Consider the following 25945-nt stretch of genomic DNA (forward strand, 5'->3'; position numbering starts at 1 on the left):
TAAAGTAGATTTGCCTCTTGTCTTTATAGAATGAATATAAGCAGGACTACAACGAATGGTACAAAGGGCTTGGCTGGAGTCCAGCTGGTTCCCTAGAAGTGGAGAAGGCCAAGAAAGCAACTGAATATGCCAGTGATCAGAAATACCGCCAGCACCCTAGCACTTTCCAGTTTAAGAAGCTGACTGACTCCATGGACATGGTTCTTGCCAAGCAGAATGCGCTTACCATGAACAAGGTAGACGAAACAGCCATCCTCCCGTACAGTCCCGAGTGAGGCGGAGCTAGCAGCCTCTGGTTCTTGTTTGGGATGTTTGATTCTGGGTCACCACTACTGGGCCGTGCAGACAGTTCCAGAGCACGCCCCTACACCATTTTCTTCTGCTGCCTACCCCATATTTTTACTTCTCCTGCCTTCTAATTAAGTTAGAAATTATTTTTTAAATTATTATATCCTAAGTATTTTTTATTTATCATAGAAGAAAACATTTAAAAGGTTCTGTTTTAAAATCTGAGTTTGGTTTCGGTGTCTTCTCTGAATTATACGCTACTTTAGTTATAAATTAATTTAATTTAATTCAAATTGTGTGCATTCTAATATTCTGCATTTTTTTTCTTTCTGGTTTGTTCTAAAAGTTATTCAAATTTCAAATGCCTTTTTTTTTTTTAACTTCCCAGCAATTATACACTGTTGATTGGAACAAAGATAAAACCAAGATTCATGTGATGCCTGATACACCGGATATTTTACAAGCCAAGCAGAATCAAACAATATACAGTCAGGTAAAGTTTATAAAAATTGGGCTCAAAATTAATTAAACTTATTAAGTAATGTAATGGCAAATAACTGATGTAAATAAATGCTAAAGCATTGGAAATGAATGACACAAACTGGCTAGCCTAGGGATGTTGCAAAATGTGGATAAAAGCAAAAGCTTCAGTTACAATTGTATGTTCCATGGAGGCAATTGCTGTACCTGTTTTGTTTTTCTCAGTACTTATTGTGTTTGGCAGAGAGTAGGAAATCAGTAAATAATTATTGAAAGAAAATATTATATCAAACAGAACTGGTATGAGTTTTGGTTTTGCCATTTATAATTTGTATAATATTGAATCTAAACCTTAGTTTCCTCATCCCTAAAATTGGGACCATAAAAGTGCCTATGACGTTGAATTGCTGTGAGGGCCCAGTGAGAAATTTCACGTAAGGCTCTCAGCACAGTGCCTGGTACATAGTACTGGATGGCTTTCAGCTGTTTTTATTATTATGCACTTTTCACACACATGCTTCCATTCAATGAATTTGACTCAGAAAGGTTAACTCATTGATTGCACTTTACAAAAGACATTTCATCATCTATTAACTTTATTAGATAATCAATATTTTGTCACCTGACTTTTTGTTATCAATTATTTTAACATCTGTGTTCAAAATATGAGTACATAGCATGGGAAAGTTACCAGATATATCTGATCTATGCCCATAAATGAGTGAACAGAAAAGGCCATACTCACTTATACTTGGGGAAGAGGGGTATCTCAGAGCCAAAAAACTGAAGCCAGACCATCTGATGCTTAGTCAGTGCCCTATTAAACAGCTCGTTTTGTTTTTATCCCTATCTTTAGAGGGGAAGTAGATGATGTTAGGTTTACCCAGATCTCTGTTTATTCTCTAGGTAAATTTCAGGAATCTGTTGGGGTTTTAATATACACTGAATATTAAATAATTTCTTTAATTTTCAGAAACTCTATAAGCTTGGATGGGAAGAAGCTCTGAAGAAAGGCTATGACCTCCCAGTTGATGCAATTTCAGTACAGCTGGCCAAAGCTTCGAGAGACATTGCTAGTGATGTAAGTCCTACTCTGACTTCTGTAAGGATGTATTTTTATCGTTAATGCCTCATTTTGTAAATCCCAAGAATTAATCACACAAAAAATCAGAGGACCTTGGCTGTAGAGAATAAATTACCAGAATTTCATAGGGAAGCACAACCTCTTAATCAAAACCTTTAAAATCAGACAAAACAAAAAATGGGTTTGGAGAGAAAGACTTTCTAAAGACAGACTCTAACAATAAATTCTAAGAATATAAGAGAAGATTCTCCCTAATCCAATTAATCTGTGGCACTCCAGAAGTGTTGGAAACCTAATTAGATAATGTATTATTACCTAATTTCTGGCTTGAAGGTCAATACCTCAATAAAATGAATCAATGTGGTGATGAAACTAGAACAATAATGGCAATAATGATGATTGTATGTCCCCCGGAACATAAACTCATTTTCACTTAATGTTATGTGCTCCTCATAAGGTAAAGATAGCTTAGGAACTGAAGAAATGCATCAATAATTTTCTAACAATGCAACATTTGGTAGTACCTGTTTTCTTTCCATGTGAACCTATGGTTAGAAACTTTTGAAATCTTATCCCAAAATTAAATTAACTATAAGTGAACTTTCCCACCATTGTAGAGATTATATCTCTTTTTGGTTTCAAATGGTTTTTGTATCTTTAAAATTTAAGAAAATTAAAGCTATTTTTATAAATACTTAATAAATTAAAATCATAGAATTTAGAGTTAGAAGATAACTTAAAGGTTATTTAATCCAATCTACCTACTCAATGCTTTACCTTCTCTCCATCTCTAACACGTGGCCATCCAGTCTGTGAATACTTACAAAATATAAGGATTTTTGTGTCCATTTCCTTGTTGGATCATCTGGAATTGTTATTATACATTATCTTACATGGAACTTAACTATGTTACCCATCAGCTCTAGTTCTGTGTTTAGGAACACAACAAAGTATCTTATTTTCTCTTTTACCTGATATCTCTTCAAACATTTGAAGTTTCTTACTTATGCTCCTTTGATTTTATAATTTCTTCAATCTCCTGATCATTCTACTTGTGATTTACTCTGTTTTTTTGTTTTGTTTTTCAAAACCCCTCTCAAAATAGAGTGCCTAAACCTTGGTGTTGTCTTCCTGTTACAGGAGGTCAGGCAAGAGTAAATGAGCTCCTGACTTGCCTTTGTGTCTCTACAGAATCTGTGATGCTACTTTTTTTATAAGCAGTTTTGTCAGATTGCCCACATAGAGCTTATAGTCAACTTGAACTCCCGAGTATTTTTAATATACATAACCATGAAGCTGGGTGTCAAAAGAGAGTGGAATCTACTTCCATGAGATGTAATATGCGCTCAGCATCTAATATTATGTAAATGCTGCTATTACTATCTCTATTATCATTGTTGTTATCGTCATCTGGTATTAATGCGATTTTCCCAATTGAATATAAATACTGGATTTCACTTTTACTTTCTGAAATTCATGTAGTTCGTTTTGATCCACGTTGGCAATATGTTGAGATCATGTAGAATTTGTAGAATTTTTTTTCAAATATAACATATTTAGCTGTTTTTAGCCATATGTGCATTAAGAAATCGATCCTGAACAGGACAAATTTATATGACAACCATATGGCGAGTCACTAAAAATCCTGGTGCTTAATTAATCTACACTATTAGGCCATTCATCAAGTCATGAATCTTCTGAAATTTTGCCATCCAGCCCATTCTTTCCCATTATTCCATAAGGATATTATAAGTGCTTTATCAAACACTGCCTTAAAGTCAGCATACACTGCATGCATATAAGCATAACCAGTGGACATAAGACACTGGGGGGTAGGGGAGGCCAGGGGATTGTCAAGGGCAGGGGAAAAAAAGAGACATATGTAATACTCTTTGTAATACTTTAAGCAATGAAACAATTTTAAAAATTTAAAAAAAATAAAGTCAGCATACACAATATATTGGAATTAATTTCTCACTGCAACCTCTCTAGATATTCCATTACATTACCTTTCTTTGAAAGTCTCTCCTTAAGTTTTTACATTTCTTACTACGTTAACATAGACACACCTTCTCTCATTTCAGTTTTCAAAAACAAACATACAACCAAAGCAAACTGAACTTAACCTCTGTTTATGTAACTAAAATAACTGTTTCCTCTGATTCCAGTTTAAATATAAACAAGGCTACCGCAAGCAACTCGGCCACCATATTGGATTCCGGAGTCTGCAAGATGATCCAAAGCTTGTGCTGTCCATGAACGTAGCCAAAATGCAGAGTGACAGGGAGTACAAGAAGGACTTTGAGAAGTGGAAGACCAAGTACACCAGCCCAGTGGATATGCTGGGGGTGGTACTGGCCAAGAAGTGCCAGGCCTTGGTCAGCGATGTGGACTATAAGAACTACCTGCACCAGTGGACATGCCTGCCCGACCAGAACGATGTTATCCAAGCTAAAAAAGTTTATGAAATACAGAGTGAGGTCAGCTTCTATTAAATCTAATTGTTTATATATGACTTCCTGTCTCATAGGAGAGGCCATTTAGTTTCAGAGAGACAGAAACTAGAAAGAGGAATTATTACTGAATATCCAAAACAGATCTGCTTGTGAATGCATAGACTCTCTTGAGTCAAGAGCCCCAAGGAGGATGGGATTTTGAGGCTTGCTTTGTTTTTTCACAGAATCTGTATAAGTCTGACCTCGAGTGGCTGAGAGGCATAGGATGGAGTCCCCTGGGTTCTTTGGAGGCAGAAAAGAACAAGCGGGCCTCAGAAATCATCAGTGAGAAGAAGTATCGCCAGCCTGCAGACAAAAACAAGTTCACCAGCATTACTGATGCCATGGACATAGTTCTGGCAAAGACCAATGCCAAAAATAGGAGTGATGTGAGTATAATCTTTGGAAATAAATGAAATAACTTATAGTGCCTAATACTTGGTAGGTGTTCAATATAACAGCAGCACATCACACAGATAGCACAACACAGCATAATGTTTTATCTTTAGTTGCTTCATTTGAATTATCAACTACCCCACACTGGATCGTGTAAAAATGGGTATCAATTTTTGTGCCCCAAAGCTTGTTTGTTCATTTGTTCAAAGTGTAATGAGAAAACTATAAAACATACTTTTTTTGAAAGTTGAGTACATTTAAACCCCAGATTTTGTTGTTGTATGCTGTTATTAGGGTATAGTCTGTAAGAGAGAGATAGCCTCAGTACCTTGCACCACAGATACAATGGAAATGTTATAGAGTTTATTTTCTTACCAATAATTATAATGCATTTTGCTTAGCTAAAGCATACATAAACATTTATATGTAAATATATATATCCCATCTTTAACTTCCTTCTCCAGCACTGACACCAGTAGCTGGCACATACTAGGTGCTCAATAAATATTTAGTGAATAAAATAAAGACAGCAGTATAGAGTAATTCTAAAGTATAACCCTGAAAATTATGATAAGTTGAATAATGTGCACTGAGATTCTGGAACTGGTAAGAAAGTTTAAATTAATACATAATAATAACCATTTGGGTCTTAGAAGAATCTAAATATATATAATATGCTATATATTTTACACATGTCAGACATATTAGTTTTCACATAATATGTATAAGCTCATAATCAGCTGATAGTAAACATTTGATAAACTGTAGCTCCCCTCTTCCCATTCTACCTCTCACAGATTTCTTGCAATTTTGGTATCCAAAATTTACAGTAAATGCTGACATGTCAGCTTTATCATGAATGTTCAAGCTTTTTTTTATGATAAAAATTTGAATCCAACTAGCTGGCTCATAAAGCAACAAAGTTATGGAAAATATTTCCCCCTTTGAGACCAAGTTTCTTTTTTCTCCATGAAGCAGGCCTGTGTACAAAGCTCTGAGCTACTAAGGTGGCCAAGAGAAAAACCCTGGGTCATGAAATTTATCAACATCAATGCCTCAGGACAGGCTTGTCAACAGTGCACCCTGGTTACAAAAATGCTGAGAAATTACTCCCCTCAGGTCTCAGAAGAGGGGCCCTGAGGTCCTTGAGCCTGCTGTCTCTCCTTTTGAATAGACCAATACATCTCCCTCAGAATAAACAAATATTAGCATTTTCTCTGTTTTCCATGGAGTAAAAGTGACACATGCCATTAAACATCTGGCCCAGGGATCCTCAAACTACGGCCCGCGGGCCACATGCAAATACAAATATTGTATTTGTTCCCGTTTTGTTTTTTTACTTCAAAATAAGATATGTGCAGTGTGCATAGGAATTTGTTCATAGTTTTTTTTAAAACTATAGTCCGGCCCTCCAACGGTCTGAGGGACAGTGAACCGGCCCCCTGTTTAAAAAGTTTGAGGACCCCTGATTCTGGCCCGACTTAATGGTTCTCAACCAGGAACAATTTTGTCACACAGGGGCATTTGGCAACACCTAGAGACCTTTTGGGTTGTGACAATTTGAGGATGGCATGCTACTGGCATCTAGTGGATAGAAGACAGATATGCTGCCAGCATCTCAGAATGTATGGGACAGCCCCTTCCGGGCACCCCTACAAAGAATCATCCAGGATACAGCTAATAGTGCAGGCTGAGAAGCTCGGATCTTAGTCAGAAAGGTTAGTGCAGAACCAGGAAAAATGTATATGGAAATTCACAGGCTTGCTTGGTTTTTGCCCTGATGGTCTTAATTACCTTCTCTGGGTTATATGGACTGGAGTAAGCATGCTCAGGAAGGAGAAAAGTGCCAACCCCCCACACTCCATACTGCGTGCCTCAAAGGGAAATTCATAAGTCCAAGAAACCAATGATACTTTCAAAATGTTTTATATTGAAATAATTTCTGGCATACAGAAAAGTTGTAAAAATAGTAAAAATAATTTTAAAATGCTTTTTTTTCTCTCTTTCTCCTCTTTCTTTCATCTTCACAATGCCACTCTATCCCTAAATACTTCATTGTGTGTTTCCTGAAAACAAGAACATTCGAAAGAACATAACCACAGTGCAATGATCAAAATCAGGAAATTAATGTTGAAACAATAATAGTCTACAGAATTTATTCAATTTTACCACTAATGTTCTTTAGACAAAATTTTAAAAAATTTCTGATCCAGTATCCAATCAAAGATCACACATTGAATTCACTTGTCATGTCTTTAGTCTTCTTGAATCTGGACTCGTTTCTCACTATTTCTTTGTTTTGCAAGTCCTTGACATCTGAGAAGAGCACGGGACAGTTATTTTATAGAATCACCCTTAATTTGGGTTTGTATGGTGTTTCCTCATGATATGATTAGATTCAAGTTTTGTATTTTTACAGGATAACACATGTTGTATCCTCCTCCATACATTATACCAGGAGATACATGGCATCAATTTGTCCCTTTACTGATATTTTAACTTTGATCACTTGTTTAAAATAATGTCTCCAAGTTTCTCCACTGTCATTACTATTTTATACTTTGTCATTTATGAGAATGCAGAAAGACTCTCTGACAAGGATAACTTCCTAGTTTTTGTAAATCAGTGAGATGTTTGTTTGGATCCCTTTATCTTCTGTGAAGAAAGACAAAGAGAATGGCTCTGGGACATACAAGGATTTTTGATAAGTTTTCATATGAAATCTTTTTGGGAATCCTAACCCCCCCCCCTCAAATAATTATGTGGTATGACTGTAAATAATAAACCACAGAGGAAATGAGACTCCCTAATTTCTAGACATACTGGGACTACCAGTATGTCATCCTTTCAGAAAGCAAGGGCAGTCTCCCAATGAAACACTGAGGGAGACTTTTACAGTCTAACAGATAGGGAATTGCTGCTCCATTTGATGATCTTGGCAAAGACTCCCATTACTTGGGTTGACTTCTTATAGGCAGGGCTATCTGTAACTTGGAAAAGGTAATCCATAATCTCTCTTTTGAAAGGCAATTATGTCCCAGATAAATCAAGAAATACTGGAGCTGTTTTTTGCGTATGCTATCTGCTTATGCTATCCGTCATAAGGCTTAATTCAGATGAATTCAGTAATCCTGTTTGAAGTTAACTATGTCATTCACTAATCTAACAACTCTTATTTCTCATTTTAGAGACTTTATAGAGAAGCCTGGGACAAGGACAAGACTCAAGTCCACATCATGCCGGATACACCTGACATTATTCTGGCTAAAGCAAACTTAATCAACACAAGTGATGTGAGTTTCCAATTCAGCATGTGTTTTAAGAAAGTTCATTTTAATTGGTTCTAAGGCAGTACAATTATTTGAAAGTTCTATTGAATGCCTGTATTATTTTCATTAAGGAACTACATGTGACTTAGATTCCTCATTTAGTGGTTTTTAGCTTGAACATCAACATAACTGGCACTCCCTATCTCGGATGTGTGCTGTCTGTTCCTTGTAGTCCATCATTACATATATCGTCATAATGTAATGGTTTATATCACTCTCCCCCACATAGATAGGAGCTCCTTGGGGGCAGAGACAATTACTATTGGATCTGCAGTGCTTCACTAGTATAGTGCCTGACACACACAAAATTCAATGAAATTTCAAATGAGTGAGCATAAAAAACTCATGCAGGACAATTTCATTTTTATTTTTATTGTCAACATAGCATAACCTCCTGAAGTTGTTAGACATAAAAATTAAATACGTTAAAGACAAATTCTAAACTCTAATAGAAAGACTTTAATATGAAGCAATGTACAGTATTAAAGAAATGCCACAAAAAGAAAACTATCTTTATATATAAAAGGCTAAGTGACCTGCCGACCGGCCAGTAGCTATGATGCGCACTGGCCACCAGGGGGCAGATGCTCAACGCAGGAGCAGAAACCACAGGCATGGAAACATGGAACAGACTGATGAATCTCAGAGGAAAGGAGGGAAGGGGAGCTTAGGAAGAGATTAACCAAAGATCATATATGCATACTAGAGGCCCAGTTCATGGATTCCTGCACCGGTGGGGTCCCTCGGCCTGGCCTGTGCCCTCTCGCAATCCAGGACCCCTCGGGGGATGTTGGAGAGCTGGTTTCAGCCTGATCCCCGCAGGCCAGGCTGAGGGACCCCACCAGTGTACGAATCAGTGCACGAGGCCTCTAGTATACACATAAATACAAATCCAAGATCAATAGGCATTTTAAACAATCTGGTTTCTGGATAAAGTGAATTAAACGACATTTTCAATTATATAACAGATCTGAAGAAACACATCATTTCACTTAAGCTTTTCAGATTCAATATTTAAAATTCCCTCAAAAAATCTTACATTTTAAAAATTATAAAGGACTTAGTTTTATACCTACAGATGTAATCCTACGCTGGTGCTGGATGACCTGATACTGTGAAATAGATGCTATATCCCAATGCTTTATCTACACAGAAGAGACAACTCACTAGGCATAATTTTTCCCCCACTAGAGGTGTTAGATGAAAAGGCATTAAATGACATTCTCAATTATTGCTCTTTTCTAACAAAAACTTCTACTAAAACACTTTAAGTTAATTGGAAAACAGCACCTAAATGATATTTAATTTCATTTCTCTATCAATTTACTTCTGCTTCATTCTCATAAGCATTTGAAAGGAGCTGACATTTGATTTTGTTGATCTAGGTAATTGAAGAGCTTTGAAGTTTAAAACAGCATCATAGCAATCAATGGGCATAATTTCCCATTGCATTTGGGTATTGTAGAGCACAGATACTATCCCCATGGACTCTTAAAAGACTTAGCACATTGGATTCATTAGGCCTCCATTGTTTATTTACCAAAGTGATCTTCATCTTTTGACAGAAACTCTATCGAATGGGTTATGAGGAGCTGAAGAAAAAAGGCTACGATCTGCCCCTTGATGCCATATCAGTCAAAGCAGCGAAAGCATCCCGAGAAATTGCCAGTGAAGTAAGACTTTATCCCATTTATATTGAGTTGATTGCAATGTATCATTTCCGAGCAGTCTCAACTTCAATTTAAACTGAACAAAATCTTTCAACGAGTAATCAATTGAAACAGAGTGAAGTGATTCGAGATGCAGTGTGGGATGAGGATAAGCTCAAGGATTCATTTATTATGCATGAAATTTGAGCTGGATTTAGCCTTTAATCCTTCCTATCAAAAGAGCGTATATCTGTGGCTCTTTAGGCTTAGTGAAATATTTGGAGTTAATGTGCTTTGTAATTTGCCACAAAAGTGGCAATATAAGTTAATCTCTAAAAAGATGAGACATTTTTTTCCCTTTAGTACAAGTACAAGGAAGGCTTTCGCAAGCAGCTTGGCCACCACATTGGAGCCCGAAACATTAAAGACGACCCCAAGATGATGTGGTCCATGCATGTGGCCAAGATCCAGAGTGACAGGGAGTACAAGAAGGACTTTGAGAAGTCGAAGACCAGGTACAGCAGCCCCGTGGACATGCTGGGAGTGGTCCTGGCCAAGAAGTGCCAGACCTTGGTCAGTGACGTGGACTACAAGAACTACCTGCACCAGTGGACATGCCTGCCCGACCAGAATGACGTCATCCACGCTCGGCAGGCCTATGACCTCCAGAGTGATGTGAGTCTAAGATTTTCCTTCGCTAACGAAACACCACATATGCTTTCCTAAGTATCAAAGTTCCCCTAAAGTGAGGGGAATTGAGTTTATACAACTGAATTCTACTTCCCTGGACTAATGCCCACACTCTATCCAGGCACCCAAATATTATTCCACAAAGGAAGAGCCAGCAAAGCCCCAATTGTTTTGGTAGAAGCCTCTACATTGCTGACCCCGAAGCGTTGGGTATTTCTCTACATGCTGCTGTTTAAAACGTTTTTCAAAATATTGTTTCAAATATGAATATTTTGTTGATTCATAAGACGTACCAGCTTTTCTTAATTTACCATGAAGTCAAGCATTGAAATGTATATTATACTATACTATACTATACTATACTATACTATACTATACTATAATTTTAGGGGTATATTATTGTGCTTATGTTTAGTGATTTGTCAATTACAATTTCAGAATTTGTACAAGGCAGACCTTCAGTGGCTAAAAGGCATTGGCTGGTTACCTAGTGGATCTCTTGAGGATGAGAAGAACAAGAGAGCTATGCAGATTTTGAGTGAACATGTTTACCGCCAACACCCAGATAAATTCAAGTTTACCAGCCTTATGGACTCCATACCGATGGTTTTGGCAAAAAACAATGCTATTACCATGAACCATGTAAGTTCTTTCTTTACTTGGGAGGAGTATTAATTGTGTGTGTGTGTGTGTGTGTGTGTGCATGTGTGTGAATGTAAGCACTGAAATCTGTTTCTATAAAAGGAAAATCATTTTCAATTATTTTGCTTTGAATTAAAGTGGTTTTTAAGTGAGTGTTATGCTTTTACGGACATGAGACATCTGGACCTGAAGGTGTCACAAATACCAACTCACAGAGCAGACTCTGTACTCTGATGAACCAGATTAGTTGTATGTATCTATTCATTACTGGTTTGCACTAGTCGTGTCTTCTTTTTGTTTGTTTTAGCGCCTCTATACTGAAGCTTGGGATAAAGATAAAACCAGTATCCACATTATGCCAGACACCCCTGAAGTTTTACTAGCTAAGCAAAACAAAATAAATTACAGCGAGGTAAGTAATACACTAGTAATTATGGTGCATGATATATTCTCCTTACACTGCACTTTATAAATCAAACTTATGATTATTTATTTCTATTTTAGAAACTATATAAACTTGGCCTAGAAGAAGCCAAGAGGAAAGGCTATGATATGCGGTTAGATGCTATTCCCATCAAGGCGGCCAAGGCCTCCAGAGACATTGCAAGTGAAGTAAGTGCACCTGAAAAGTTCTTTGCCTTAGCTTTGGCTTAAAGATTTCTTTCTTTTTCCTGAATACATGGTAGAGCAATTAATCTATGAGGTTAAATTTCTTGCTAACATTTTTTTTCTCAGTAAATAGTTTAAAATAATGGTAATGAAATTCTTGACACAAAGGCTAATTCCTTGTTATGTCTGAGTTCATAGCAACATGCATTTCAAAATATGATCTATTTCCTGCTGAATAAAAGCATTGGGTATTTGACTATAATTCAGAGATCCTTTTGACTTTTCCACATGATGTATTCTTATATATAACCACACTCATTGTAGGATTCCTTCAACACCTAACCCATGCCCTATGAATCAATGAACATATAAGGGCTGAATGAATGGGACACATTATTTTATTCAAAGTCCAACCATTCATATGGACCATATGTTTGGCTCTGCAGTGGTTGGCTATGGATATTTATTTTCTTTAAAACATAAATTTGCTCAAAAATATTTTTTATTTCCAAAATATGGGATGTACTATCAGAACTCAAATATAAGTGTTCAATAATCACAACGGGGTTAAATATATTAATATATATCAGTATAATATCTGTTACCATTAAAATTCATATTTATGGAGAATATTTAATGATGCAGAGAAATCCTTATATGATAATTGAAAAAGCAAGCACAAACCCATATACAGTATGACTCCTATTTTAATCTTATTCTCTCTCACACGCACACCACAAAAAGCAGTTTTTTCCAGTGGCTAACACTGAATAGCAGAATAATGTCTTCATTTTTATTTTAGTTTTGTATACATATATATATGCTATATTTTCCAAATGGTTTGCAAGATGCATATTTATGTAGTTAGGTCAAATCATTATCTTTTTAAAGAATAGAAAAATGTGGCCTTAGTAATTGCTTTTTACTGAAGTTAAAATAGGTGACTATCAGGATTTTTCTTCTTCTAGTTCAAGTACAAAGAAGGCTATCGTAAGCAGCTCGGCCACCACATTGGAGCCCGGGACATCAAGGACGACCCCAAAATGATGTGGTCCTTGCATGTGGCCAAGATCCAGAGTGACAGGGAGTACAAGAAGGACTTTGAGAAGTCGAAGACCAGGTACAGCAGCCCCGTGGACATGCTGGGGGTGGTGCTGGCCAAGAAGTGCCAGACCTTGGTCAGTGACGTGGACTACAAGAACTACCTGCACCAGTGGACGTGCCTGCCCGACCAGAATGACGTCATCCACGCTCGGCAGGCCTATGAAATCCAGAGCGACGTGAGTACCTGAGGATCATAATGGCATGCAAAGGTGGGAAATCAGTGAACTCACACTCCTTGGAGAAGGTAGCAATCGGTGGCACCAAATTCACCAGCCCCTGCAAAGGCGGGAATTAGCATCTCTTTTTCCCTTGTGTTAATTATTTAACCCTCCAAACCAAAAAGAAATATTGTCTGATACCCGCCTGTCCACCAAACTATATTTTCAAGAATGCTCTTACTTTATTTCATATCCTTTAGATGAAAACTTTTCCCAATGAAGATAAACATTTACTGACTATTTGTGTCAACAGAATATGTACAAGTCAGATCTTCAGTGGATGAGAGGCATCGGCTGGGTTCCCATTGGCTCTTTGGACGTGGAAAAATGCAAAAAGGCAACTGAAATTTTGAGCGATAAAATCTATCGCCAGCATCCAGACCAATTTAAATTTACCAGTGTGACTGATTCTCTGGAACAAGTGTTGGCCAAGAATAATGCCATCACCATGAACAAGGTGAGGCTTCAAAATTCAGGGAATCAAGGTAGGCCTCCTAAAGCTGAATTAAAGAAAAGGAAGCATAGTCAAGTAAAGAAAGAAAGAGAGCCCTGAGCAACAAAAGACATCAATTTATCTATAATATCAATCTGATATGTTATTTCTAATATTTCCTTTAGTAATTGTTTTATGGCCTTATTTATAAAATGGCATATCTTTATGGAAATCATCTTTGCTTAAAAGATATTCTCAATTTCCTTTTGTTAAATTATATTTCATATTATTAGAAATATCTATTTTACTATGAACTGATTACTTCACTTGAGAAATGTATATAAAATAAATAATGTAAAAAATGCATAGCCTTGTGTTATGTTTGTTTATAAAGTTCTTGTGGCCCTGAAATCCCTATTAATTATACACTGAATTTTCCCCCTGATGACAGTAAGCATTTTCTTTGATAGCGTTTATACACAGAAGCCTGGGACAAAGACAAGACCCAGATCCACATCATGCCGGACACGCCAGAAATTACATTGGCAAGAATGAACAAAATCAACTACAGTGAGGTGGGAGCAGATGCTAATTCTGTAACATTTGCATGCTGTTTCTTACTTCAATTCATCTATTCCTCAGGGATGTAACACTAAAGAACAACTTTATAAAGAATCTCTTCTTGCTCCATGTGAATAGCAACTCTTGCATTTCTCAGTCACCATCCTAAACATTAAACTTCAAGTAACACAAATTACATTTTAGGAAGTATAAATTATAAGAACTAATGATTTAAGCAATAACCATAAGATTAATTAGACCTTTTCCTCTTATTTTTTTAATTGATGAAATTAACAATAGACTAAATATACACTTATTTCATCCTTGTGCTATATAGCTGTGCTAATCATATTCAGCGGTTCTCAACCTGTGGGTCGCGACCCCTTTGGTGGTCAAAGGACCCTTTCACAGGGGTCGCCTAAGACCATCCTGCATATCAGATATTTATATTACGATCCATAACAGTAGCAACATTACAGTTTTGAAGTAGCAGCTAAAATAATTTTATGGTTGTGTCACAACATGAGGAACTGTATTTAAAGGGACACACGGTTAAGCACCACTGCATAGTTTTCGTAAATTATAGTTTAGGATCAAAATTTAAGATGTTTGAGCCAAGGACAAAAATCACAGTAGTAGTACCAAATAACACAGAGAAAGAGAGAGACAGAGGCAGAGAGGACCTGGCAGGGTACATATTAGCAAGCCCATTTTCTTTTCACCTTCTGTGAGCATAGGGCCGTGTACCATCACAGAAGCACCTATAGTTTAGGCTGAGAGGTTAGCCTCTCCTAGTACAGGAGTCCCTGCCCGACGGGCTGTCTTCCTGCTTTTGCTTAAGTGTTCACACTGACAAGAAGTTTATCTCATAAGTCAACCCATTTGTCCTGGAAAATTCCATTAGAAGGTGCTTCTGATGTATTGACTCAAAGATTTCTCTCTGCAGACACACATAGTCCTCTGAGGCTATGCAGAACCAATCTGTGCCAACTCCATGGAGAGGCCGATAGCAACTATGGTGCCTCCCCTGCCACCTCATCCCAGGTTCTCGTCTAATCCAAACATCCCAAGTGCCTGGGCCTTGCTCACATGACATCTCTCCTAGAACATGACTCTCAGAACAAACAAAATCCTGCAAGTGAGGAATGATCAGTGTAGACTACAGTTGATGTCCTATTTCCTCTTTTAGACATTTGACCTCCATCCCTGCACTGTGTGTCTCAGGACATGCTGGCAGCTGTGTCCCTGCCCTGCATAGGGAATTTGGGATCAACTAAAATCCTAAGACATCTTACATGGGCTTAGGCTGGGTTTCCTCTATCCTGCATGTACATGGTTGGCAATTTAAATCTCAGTTCAAAGATTGACATTTATCTCTCTGCAATCTCTTCTTATATTGAACCTCTTTGTTTAAGCCTGTGGAGATGTTTGTGGCTCTAAGATTCTGTCTGAGAATATATTTGTTATTTCTCCAAGCTTTGTACTGCCAGCAAAAAAAATGGTGTTTCTTTGACAGTGTAAATCAACAGTATATTACTCTTCTGCAAAATATAATTTAAGGAATTTATATAGGTTAGCCACCATCTTAAGTCATTTTATTATGGGGGTGTGCAACCTATAATTTTAGTGCTTATATAACTAGCCTCTTCATTGTCACCAAAAGCTAAAAATGCAGAAGGCTTAGATCTCTCAAAAGTAAGGTTGTTATAGGCACCTACCTGTGTAGAACATAGTGAATTATTTCAATTCCCCCATCAGTTTTTTGACATGAGTGTCAACATCCAACTGATTTTTTTTTTTTTGGCCCAAATTTAGAGTTTGTATAAACTCGCCAACGAAGAGGCAAAGAAGAAAGGCTATGACTTGCGAAGCGACGCCATCCCGATCGTGGCAGCCAAGGCCTCCAGGGACATTGCCAGCGATGTGAGTTGTCCATTTTATTCCAAGTATCTGACCCATCAGAAGTGACATTTGCACTGAACTAAATCTTTACAAAGAACTTTCCTAGCCCTTTGAAAACACACCCTGATGTGGTTATGTGGGGGTTTTCAAAAACCTAATTTTGAGGGAAATGAAAAATGTGACGTTCATAAAAGGAGTTTGTAGCCGTTAGGACATAGTTAAAACAGGTCCACCAAGAAGAGGGCAGATGCATCTGTGTGGAAATGGTCAGAGTGTAGCTACAGGCTTGGGAATGCTTATGTAAAATTATCACAGTGCTTATAGGAAGCGTAAGTCAAAAACGTAAGTTCTCTCAGTGAGAACTGGGTTTGGCTTTATGTACCATTTTAACATACAATATTTTTAAAGTGCATGTGATGCTTGCCTTACCACTCACTCTTACAGGATTATGAATAGAAGGCAGCTGATCAGAACCAGCGGTGGTTACTAGCTCAAGATTGTACCCTTACCAATAGCTCCTGGTCCTGTAGCTCAAACCCCTCAGAATAAAACCAGCATCCTTTCCTGGTGCCTCAGGGAATTCTTGAGGAACAGGACACTGCTCTAAAAATACAGGCCCAATATTCAGGAATATGGTAACACGTGGTCCTTTCTGTTGGAAAACCATGTGAGTGACTCACTTTAATTGGTATATCTTGAACTTGCCCTAAAAATGGATTTATGCCAATAATAATAATCAATGAAATCATAATAACAACCCAAAGTATTGATAACTCTGCCAAGAGCTTTTCATTTATTATTTTACTTACTATTCATAATTACCCTAGGATGATAAACCCTGTTGTCATTATCCCCATTTTGTGGATTGCTTAAGCAACTTGTCTAAAGCTAAACTCTTAGTGGATGACTGAGTTGAAACTCCAGACAACCTCATTCCTTTCCACTGTACCGTATTGCCTCCTGCTGACTCATCTATACTTTCTCAGCTTTATTTAAGACTAGAAGCATACATTTTAGATAACTGGCTCAGATTTCAGGGTAAAACCATTGAACATAGAATAATAAAAACATTTTTGGCCCATGTTAGGAGCACACTCTACCCAGTTGGCCTGCTACAACTTTACTAGAATAATCAGTTTTCCAAGTGATGCCATACATTTGCCACCACCAAAGAATGCATGGATCCATTATGAAATAATAAATTCTCCTAGTTGCTACTGCAGATAGCCCTTGACCTAGAGTACTACCCTTACAGGAACCAGACAGTCATGTCATTACTCATTAAACACACCATGTCACCAAGTGCATCTCTTTCCTGACATGCTGCTAGCACATAAAATCCATTTCTCCAAGGTTCAAATGCCTCTCCCCCACTTCCACAGGTAACCTCTCCCTACTGTGTGCACGTCTTGCCTTCAGAACTATTTCTTATTACCAGGCTATAAGTGATTTAGGGCATACACTGCAATTATACTGATTACATCTATTGAACTGCCTCTATTGAACTTCTAGGGTAAAGGTCAGGATACTGGCTTGAGTTAGTGTTTATTAGCAAAAGTCAACTTACAAGTGAAATGTAAGCAAGATGATTTTGTACAGTCTTGGGGTCTCTAAGGGTTTACAATAAAAACCTGATTTGTCCATTTTCATCTCAGTACAAATACAAAGATGGTTACCGCAAGCAGCTCGGCCACCACATTGGAGCCCGGGACATCAAGGATGACCCCAAAATGTTGTGGTCCATGCATGTGGCCAAGATCCAGAGTGACAGGGAGTACAAGAAGGACTTTGAGAAGTCGAAGACCAGGTACAGCAGCCCCGTGGACATGCTGGGGGTGGTGCTGGCCAAGAAGTGCCAGACCTTGGTCAGTGACGTGGACTACAAGAACTACCTGCACCAGTGGACGTGCCTGCCCGACCAGAACGACGTCATCCACGCTCGGCAGGCCTACGACCTCCAGAGCGACGTGAGTGCACCATCTATAACAGAGCTGTGTGCAGAAATAAACGATACAAAAATTATTCTTTGCATACAATCGATGGCTTATTCAAACTAGGATTTATTGAGTGATATTTGATACCTGAATCTGTGTAGTTTTATGGCTTTATTGTGAATATGTTAATAGGATTTATAAGAAAGTGAAGTTTATAAGCTGGATTTGATCTTATAAAAGTGAAGCCAGAGTTAAGCAATGTTAGAATTCAGGGTCCACCAGAGGGAGACGTTTTCTTTTATTCTTTTAAGGAGGCAAGAACACTTTTTTTTTTTTTAATTACTCTAAAATTGTTTTTTAGCTCTCCTTACAAAACAAATGGTGTTATAATTGATGGAATACTAATGCCATCTATGCCACTAAATGTTATTCTTATGAAATGAAATTTTTAAAAAAAGTCACTGAGCCTGGAAGCTATCGGATCATTTAAGTGACACTTTCTCCTCCTGGGCCAGCTCTTTGTGGAGGGGTCACATGGTAGTGACAGAAGCTGGACCTATGAGAAGCAGGTGCAGCATCTCAAACCGGGTGTGAGAAGCACACTTCCTGCAGCACCTATTTTATAAACGTTTGAAGGAATCATTAAACATTAGAGGACTTCGTAGAATAAAACAAATTAATAATAATTATACATTAATGGGCTGTTCCTAGAAATGGTATAGTCTACCTGTGAAAACTCTCACATCTGTTGTGTAGTTTCCGACATATAGAACCTTGTGTTTTGAAATTCTTTCCAAAAAGAAAGGTTTTTCCTGCACATGAAAGGCAGTTAAAATGGCTCATGCCCTCCACGGAGTGACAGCAGTGACAGACAGCTTGCATTCTTCTATTTGTTGAGCCCCTTTTCAAGATTGCCTCCCTCACACTGTGACACAATGTGAAAGCATTTGAACATTAAAAGGCCCTCCAGACGTATAAATATTATTGTTTTCATTCCTCCTGTTGTTATTTAGGGGACAATAACAAGTCAGCACAGGACAATTCCAAAAGGTTTCTTGTCTAGACTGCAAAGGATCAGTCTATTTTTCTACTTTATTTTTACAGGTAAAATCCTTCTAATGAGTTGGGCAAAGGTCCAATCCTTTCGTTGTGATATAGTTATGAATATGTAATGGGTACACACAATTTTTTAAATAAATATTTTTTTTTCAATTACAGTTTACATTAATATTATTTTGTATTGCTTTCTGGTGTACAACCTAGTGGTTAAGCAATCATATACTTTATAATCTTTCCCCGATATTTCCAGTACCCACCTGGCACCATGCATAGTTATTATAATATTATTGAATATATTCCCTATGTTGTAGTTTACATCCCTGTGACTGTTTTGTAGCTACCAATCTGTACTTCTCAATCTCTTCACCTTCTTCACACAGTCCCCAACCTTCCCTCCCCTGTGGCAACCACTGGTCTATTCTCCGTATCTATGAGTCCGTTTTCTCTTTACAAAAATCTTTAGCAGGGAAAAATGATTTAAAGTAAAGAGAGAAATAAAAATATGAAAAGATGATTCTGGAAAGAAATTAATGCTTCCCTTCCTGAGAATTTGGTAGGGAATAGACTGGGCCCTGGACCAATGAAATGGTCCCTTATTGCCCTGAGTCTTGGATAGTGTGACAACTGTCCAACTTCTGCTTCAGGGATTCTAAATTATTATTAACTTCTCTCTCTCTTTTTTAAAAGAGCATTACAGATATTTTGAAATATAAGAAAAAATACACAGAAGGCAATAATAATCCAGCATAATCCAACCATTGAAAAAGCCCACTCCTGCTTCTGAATTTATCCAGACAATATATTTACATAATTATTTCACTTACTATTGTATTACTGACATTTCAACAAGTCGTCAATATTCTTCAAATATGGCTTTTAGTAGGTGCAGACTATTTGATTTGACAAGGACTAATATTTATTTACTCTGGTTGGCACTCTTTTCCTGTGCACATGGACATTACAATAGCATTCACGGAATTGACTTACAGAAGTTATTATTTTGGATCACTTCTCTCCTAAAAACCTGAAATAGTTGACCACTTTTCTTATGGATAGGAGACATTTTGGGGGGTCATTTTTGAACATAGTTCCTCTTTTCATCTGCCTAATACAGTGAGCTTGTTTCCTGTGAAAAACAGTAACAACCAGAATGGTACTTTATTACTGAATCCATTTGCACCTTTACCGTAAGTCCTTTGGTCTTAGTGAAGAATTTCTGCCTTTTTTCCTCTTCCCAGAATGTATACAAGTCTGATCTCCAGTGGATGAGAGGCATTGGCTGGGTCCCCATCGGGTCTCTGGATGTGCTCAAGTGCAAGAGAGCTACAGAGATACTGAGTGACAACATCTACCGCCAGCCTCCAGACAAGCAGAAATTCACCAGCGTGACTGACTCCCTGGAACAGGTGCTGGCAAAGAACAACGCCATCACCATGAACAAGGTGAGCCCAGCCACCAAGCGTCTTCAGGATGCAAAGACGTTATTATACTTTAATGACTAGTGGAGTCATATTACCCATGAAAGTGTGGGGTCACATTTACCTCCTAAGTGGCATACTTAAAAGCCTCTAAATGATTTCTATTATTCCTATTTTAAACCTTGATAACCAGCATTGAGACTCAAACCTCCAATTGAATATCTTATATTCGAGTCCAGTTTGTTTTCCTCAATTAGATCAGTAATAATCCTGTTGTAAGTTGACAATTTGTAATTCTTGTTTCAAATGGTTTTCCATCAATATCTTCTTTGATAGCGTTTATATACAGAGGCCTGGGACAAAGACAAGACTCAAATTCATGTCATGCCTGACACCCCGGAGATCATGTTGGCAAAGCAGAACCAACTCAACTACAGTGAGGTAGGAGCAAAGTTCTGTGGTGCTACACTTATTTTGTTGCTGCTGCTCTCGTTGGTTTTTCTGCACTTACTTTTATGGAGGTGCTCAGCTATTATGGTTCATGCGGCTCTGTGATATGAACACTCAGCCCATTCGACCTTTCAGATCTGGGTTGCTATAGGACTCCACAGACAAACTGAAGTCACATTACCTTTTCAGCATATGGCCACTGCTAGTGTGAGTTAGTGGGACTGAGTAGTATGTTTGGCATTGCTAGAGGTAGGATAGCCAGATAAAACACTGGCTCAATATTCTAAAATATTATTTGTTGCTTATCTGAAATTCAAGTTCAACTGGTCATGCTATCTTTTTATTTGCTAAATCTGGCAATGTGCTAAGGGGGCTCTGCTAATATGCACCTCTTCCCCACCTGGATCCTCAGTAAAATTGAGAAGGAAAACTAAAGAGTAGAAATGAAACTAAAATCTCACCTTTGTTACTACTAAAGTTAGGCTCAAGAACACATTTGTAAGAGAGGCAGTCTGCTCACTGAACCAAGGAATTGGGTTCCTCATTCCCGCGCAAGCCACCCTGTAGCAGGACAATCAGCTCCACCCCATTCAGGGTGTGGTCCCACTTAGAGCCCAGGGGCACGGAGGAGGGCACTGAGCTTGTGCCTAACAGGGGTGGGCAAACTTTTTGACTCGAGGGCCACAATGGGTTCTTAAACTGGACCGGAGGGCCGGAACAAAAGCATGGATGGAGTGTTTGTGTGAACTAATATAAATTCAAAGTAAACATCATTACATAAAAGGGTACGGTCTTTTTTTTTTTTTTTTTTTTTAGTTTTATTCATTTCAAACGGGCCGGATACGGCCCGCGGGCTGTAGTTTGCCCACAGCTGTCCTAGAAGGAACAGTTTAGGGCTGAGCTGGGCGTACTCAGTTATCCCAGCCCTAGTCAGATAAATCAGTAAATCACTACACCTCTCCAGGGGCAGAGAGTAAAGGCACGCGGAAAAGGAGTAAGGCCAGAGATAAAATAATTGAGCTCCTTTTATAGAAAGAAAGCCTCAGGCATGAAAAGCAGTGTTCTCCATTAACAACATTGATTACTGTGTGTGTGTTTTTAAGTAAAATGCAATGTCATAAATGCATGTGCTACTAACATGACACAGCTAAGATTTAGAATCAAAGTTGTGATGGTGGTCAAGTTATCTACTTTTTAAATTGTATTTCAATTTTTTTCTCATTTTTTCTAAAAATGATAAAATATTACGATTGTCAAAAAATTTTAAATAATAAAGAAATGAGTAAAAATATATAAGTATATATATAATAAACAAAAAAATTAAATATATTCTGTAATTTATTTTTCATTTTGAAAATGTACAGATTGATGTTTATCCATCAATCTATATTTCTAGATTATATTAATCTGTTGATATGCATAACATATCATATAAATCTATATCCTATATAATAAAAGCATATTATGCAAGTAAACTGAACAGCAGAATGACCTGTGGAATGACTGGTTGCTATGACATGCCCTGACCACCAGGGGGAAGATGCTCAATGCAGGAGCTGCCCTCAACCCACAAGCCCTAGGCCAGCCAAGGGGGGGGCAAGCAGAGGCCCCCCCACTTGCCCCGCTGGTCACTGCGAAGAGGGAGGCAACCTGTGGCAGCGGCGGGGGATGGGGCTGGCAAGCAGGCGGCACCAGGCCAGCCAAGGCAGGGCCTCCCCCCCCCCCCGGCCCCCACCCCCCCAACCCTCCCACCCTCCCCCGCTGGATCACCCTGCTGGTTGCCCCACAGATCGGCCCTGATTGCCAGCCAGGCCTAGGGACCCTACCCATGCATGAATTTTGTGTGCCAGGCCTCTAGTATTATATATTAATCTATTAGGTATCATAGTAGATTAATAATAGATTAATATATCAGTCTATGTTTTTACCCATTGATATATCTCATTTGTTTCTAATGCTATTTAGTTTTTTTGGTAAGATATGATTTGTTTACTTTCAATATTACTAGAATTTTAAATTGTTTCCAAAACCTATCCTTTTTAAAATGAAATGGTATGTCACTTGAAAATCTCCAAATGGTTGCTCTCAAGCCTCTTGCTTTAACTTTGACTTTCCTTCTGTAGACTCTGTATAAACTTGCCAATGAAGAAGCAAAGAAGAAAGGCTACGACTTGCGAAGCGATGCCATCCCAATTGTGGCGGCCAAGGCCTCCAGAGACATCGTCAGCGATGTGAGTAACAACACTCCGTGTACGTGGCTGGACGGGATGGGTCATCACGGTCATCATTCCAACAGGGACCTGCATCTGGGTGCCAATTAAGTACATTTATTGTGATTTAAATGAAAGCAATGTTTTTCGTTAGAAAAAGCTCTTTTATATTTTTAACTCCAAAAGACTTTAATATTCAGGCCCCATAGAGAAAGGTATCCTAAACTTCAGTATAAAATTAAATTTGAATATGCAATTGCTCTTATCTACAATTATGAGGCATTTATCTCCATATTTTGAGCACAGAACCCACAGAGAAATAAGAAAATGCCAAAAAAAGTGGTTTTTTTAAAATATATTTTCTTATTGATTTTTTACAGAGAGGAAGGGAGAGAGATAAAGAGTTAGAAACATTGATCAGCTGCCTCCTGCACATCTCCTACTGGGGATGTGCCCGCAACCAAGGTACATGCCCTTGACCGGAATCGAACCTGGGACCTTTCAGTCCGCAGGCGGACGCTCTATCCACTGAGCCAAACCGGTTTCGGCAAGAAAAGTTTTAAAAAGTAACATGGTCACATGTATTGGTTCAACATCAGGAAAAGGCTTGGTTACAGCTAGGTCTAGGGAAATACACCTTTCCCCCAACCTGCTCTGTGTTTTTGTCAACTCTTCCTCTGAAAAATTATCTTAAGTGCCTCCTTTGAGTTCCTTTTAACCAAAAACAGAAAAGCAAAGGCAAACAACCAAAAACCAACAAAAGGGTGAGCCTGATTTCTCTTTTGGCTGTCTCTGAAGGAAGTGGGTCCTTTGGTGGAGAACTCAGACTTCCATAAATATACATTAGGATTTGTGTCATGTTGTTACCTGAAGTGGAGAGAAAATATCCAGAGCCAGCACTTCCCACCACCTCCAACAATAAGCTTTCTTGTAGTTATAGAACAGCCGTGGGCAAACTACGGCCCGCGGGCCGGATCCGGCCCGTTTGAAATGAATAAAACTAAAAAAAAAAAAAAAAAAAAAAGACCGTACCCTTTTATGTAATGATGTTTACTTTGAATTTATATTAGTTCACACAAACACTCCATCCATGCTTTTGTTCCGGCCCTCCGGTCCAGTTTAAGAACCCACTGTGGCCCTCGAGTCAAAAAGTTTGCCCACCCCTGTTATAGAATCTGATTTCTTACTTGAGGAATCCCAACCAATGAGTCTCAGCCAAATTTGATGTCTGACAGAGCCAGACACACTAGATGGAAAATCCAAGCCAGTCCATTTCAGGGGGTCAAATAAAAGTCAGCAGAGCCGTGTTTGGGAGGGGTAACAGGTGCTTTGGAGGGTGAAATCATATCTGTGCACTCAGGAGTAGCATTCTCAAAATCATATGTAAAATTTCTGGTTTCACTGGCCCAAGATGAAGAAAAGACAGCATATAATTCCAACTGATTTTTCTTAAAAGTGTTGCTGCTTTTGTTTTAGGGACTTTATGTCTGCAAACCGTAAAACTACATAGTTTGTCATAGCTTCCCATTAGCAGTGGTTCTCAACCTTCTGGCCCTTTAAATACAGTTCCTCATGTTGTGACCCAACCATAAAATTATTTTCGTTGCTACTTCATAACTGTAATGTTGCTACTGTTACAAATCATAATGTAAATATCTGATATGCAGGATGGTCTTAGGCGACCCCTGTGAAAGGGTCCTTCGACCGCCAAAGGGGTCGCGACCCACAGGTTGAGAACCGCTGTATTAGAGTATTGTGAAGTCTAATCAGAGTTTAGGATGAGGAGATAAGTTGATATTCAGATGATTCCATTTCTCTGAAAGAATTACCAATTTCGAAATAATAAACTTTTAAATTAATAAAACTTTTAGACCTTTCTATTTATTTTATTTTTAAAATCACTGCTTTTATTTCAGTACAAATACAAAGATGGTTACCGCAAGCAGCTTGGCCACCACATTGGAGCCCGGAACATCAAAGATGACCCCAAGATGATGTGGTCCATGCATGTGGCCAAGATCCAGAGTGACAGGGAGTACAAGAAGGACTTTGAGAAGTCGAAGACCAGGTACAGCAGCCCCGTGGACATGCTGGGGGTGGTGCTGGCCAAGAAGTGCCAGACCTTGGTCAGTGACGTGGACTACAAGAACTACCTGCACCAGTGGACGTGCCTGCCCGACCAGAACGACGTCATCCACGCTCGGCAGGCCTATGAAATCCAGAGCGACGTGAGTATTGAGACCCATCACATACCAATGGTCACCAACCTCAAGATAGTAATACAGTGATATCCAGCCATCGTGCTGTAAGAATTTTTAAAACATGCAATATCTAACTATTTAGTCAGGGGCACTGACCTTTTTTCCCTTAGATTGTCAAACTAAAATATGACAACAGCCAACACAATGATAGCCGTCTGATGTGAATGAGTAAAATTATACCTCTTTTTCAGATCAGCAAGAAATATATATATATATATTTTTAAAATATATTTTATTGATTTTTTACAGAGAGGAAGGGAGAGGGATAGAGAGTTAGAAACATCGATGAGCGAGAAACATTGATCAGCTGCCTCTTGCACACCTCCTACTGGGGATGTGCCCGCAACCAAGGTAACTGCTCTTGGCCAGAATCGAACCCGGGACCTTTCAGACCGCAGGCCGATGCTCTATCCACTGAGCCAAACCGGTTAGGGAAAGAAATATATTTTTTGATGTGCCATAGAATTTTAGTAATTAGTTTATATGTGCCATGAGATTAAAAATGTTAGGTACCATCTCACACCTGTCAGACTGGCTATCATCAACAAATCAACAAACGACAAGTTCTGGAGGGGATGTGGAGAAAAAGGAACACTTGTGCACTGCTGGTGGGAATGCAGACTGGTGCAGCCACTATGGAAGACAGTATGGAGTTTCCTTAAAAAACTGAAAATGGAACTCCCATTTGACCCTGTGATCCCACTTCTAGGAATATATCCCAAGAAACCAGAAA

At 38.4% G+C, this 25945-nt stretch overlaps 1 protein-coding gene across 36 annotated transcripts in view; it reads left to right on the top strand.

The window, feature by feature from the left end:
- NEB (nebulin) overlaps positions 1–25945 on the top strand; it is a 192582-nt gene that overhangs the window by 68512 nt on the left and 98125 nt on the right. For 33 of the 36 annotated variants that reach the window (XM_059704463.1, XM_059704461.1, XM_059704470.1 and 30 more), the window contains 20 exons: positions 30–236; positions 677–781; positions 1742–1849; positions 4021–4332; positions 4533–4736; positions 7932–8036; positions 9638–9745; positions 10085–10396; positions 10850–11053; positions 11361–11465; positions 11558–11665; positions 12631–12942; positions 13238–13441; positions 13888–13992; positions 15794–15901; positions 17536–17847; positions 20112–20315; positions 20628–20732; positions 22865–22972; positions 24868–25179. In XM_059704463.1, the coding sequence (XP_059560446.1) occupies positions 30–236; positions 677–781; positions 1742–1849; positions 4021–4332; positions 4533–4736; positions 7932–8036; positions 9638–9745; positions 10085–10396; positions 10850–11053; positions 11361–11465; positions 11558–11665; positions 12631–12942; positions 13238–13441; positions 13888–13992; positions 15794–15901; positions 17536–17847; positions 20112–20315; positions 20628–20732; positions 22865–22972; positions 24868–25179 (3648 nt within the window). The remainder of the gene's footprint in view (positions 1–29; positions 237–676; positions 782–1741; positions 1850–4020; positions 4333–4532; positions 4737–7931; positions 8037–9637; positions 9746–10084; positions 10397–10849; positions 11054–11360; positions 11466–11557; positions 11666–12630; positions 12943–13237; positions 13442–13887; positions 13993–15793; positions 15902–17535; positions 17848–20111; positions 20316–20627; positions 20733–22864; positions 22973–24867; positions 25180–25945) is intronic. The other 3 variants (XM_059704493.1, XM_059704492.1, XM_059704497.1) reach the window with 3 other exon arrangements.

The sequence above is a fragment of the Myotis daubentonii genome, chromosome 7, assembly GCF_963259705.1.
Source record: "Myotis daubentonii chromosome 7, mMyoDau2.1, whole genome shotgun sequence".
NCBI lineage: Eukaryota > Metazoa > Chordata > Mammalia > Chiroptera > Vespertilionidae > Myotis > Myotis daubentonii.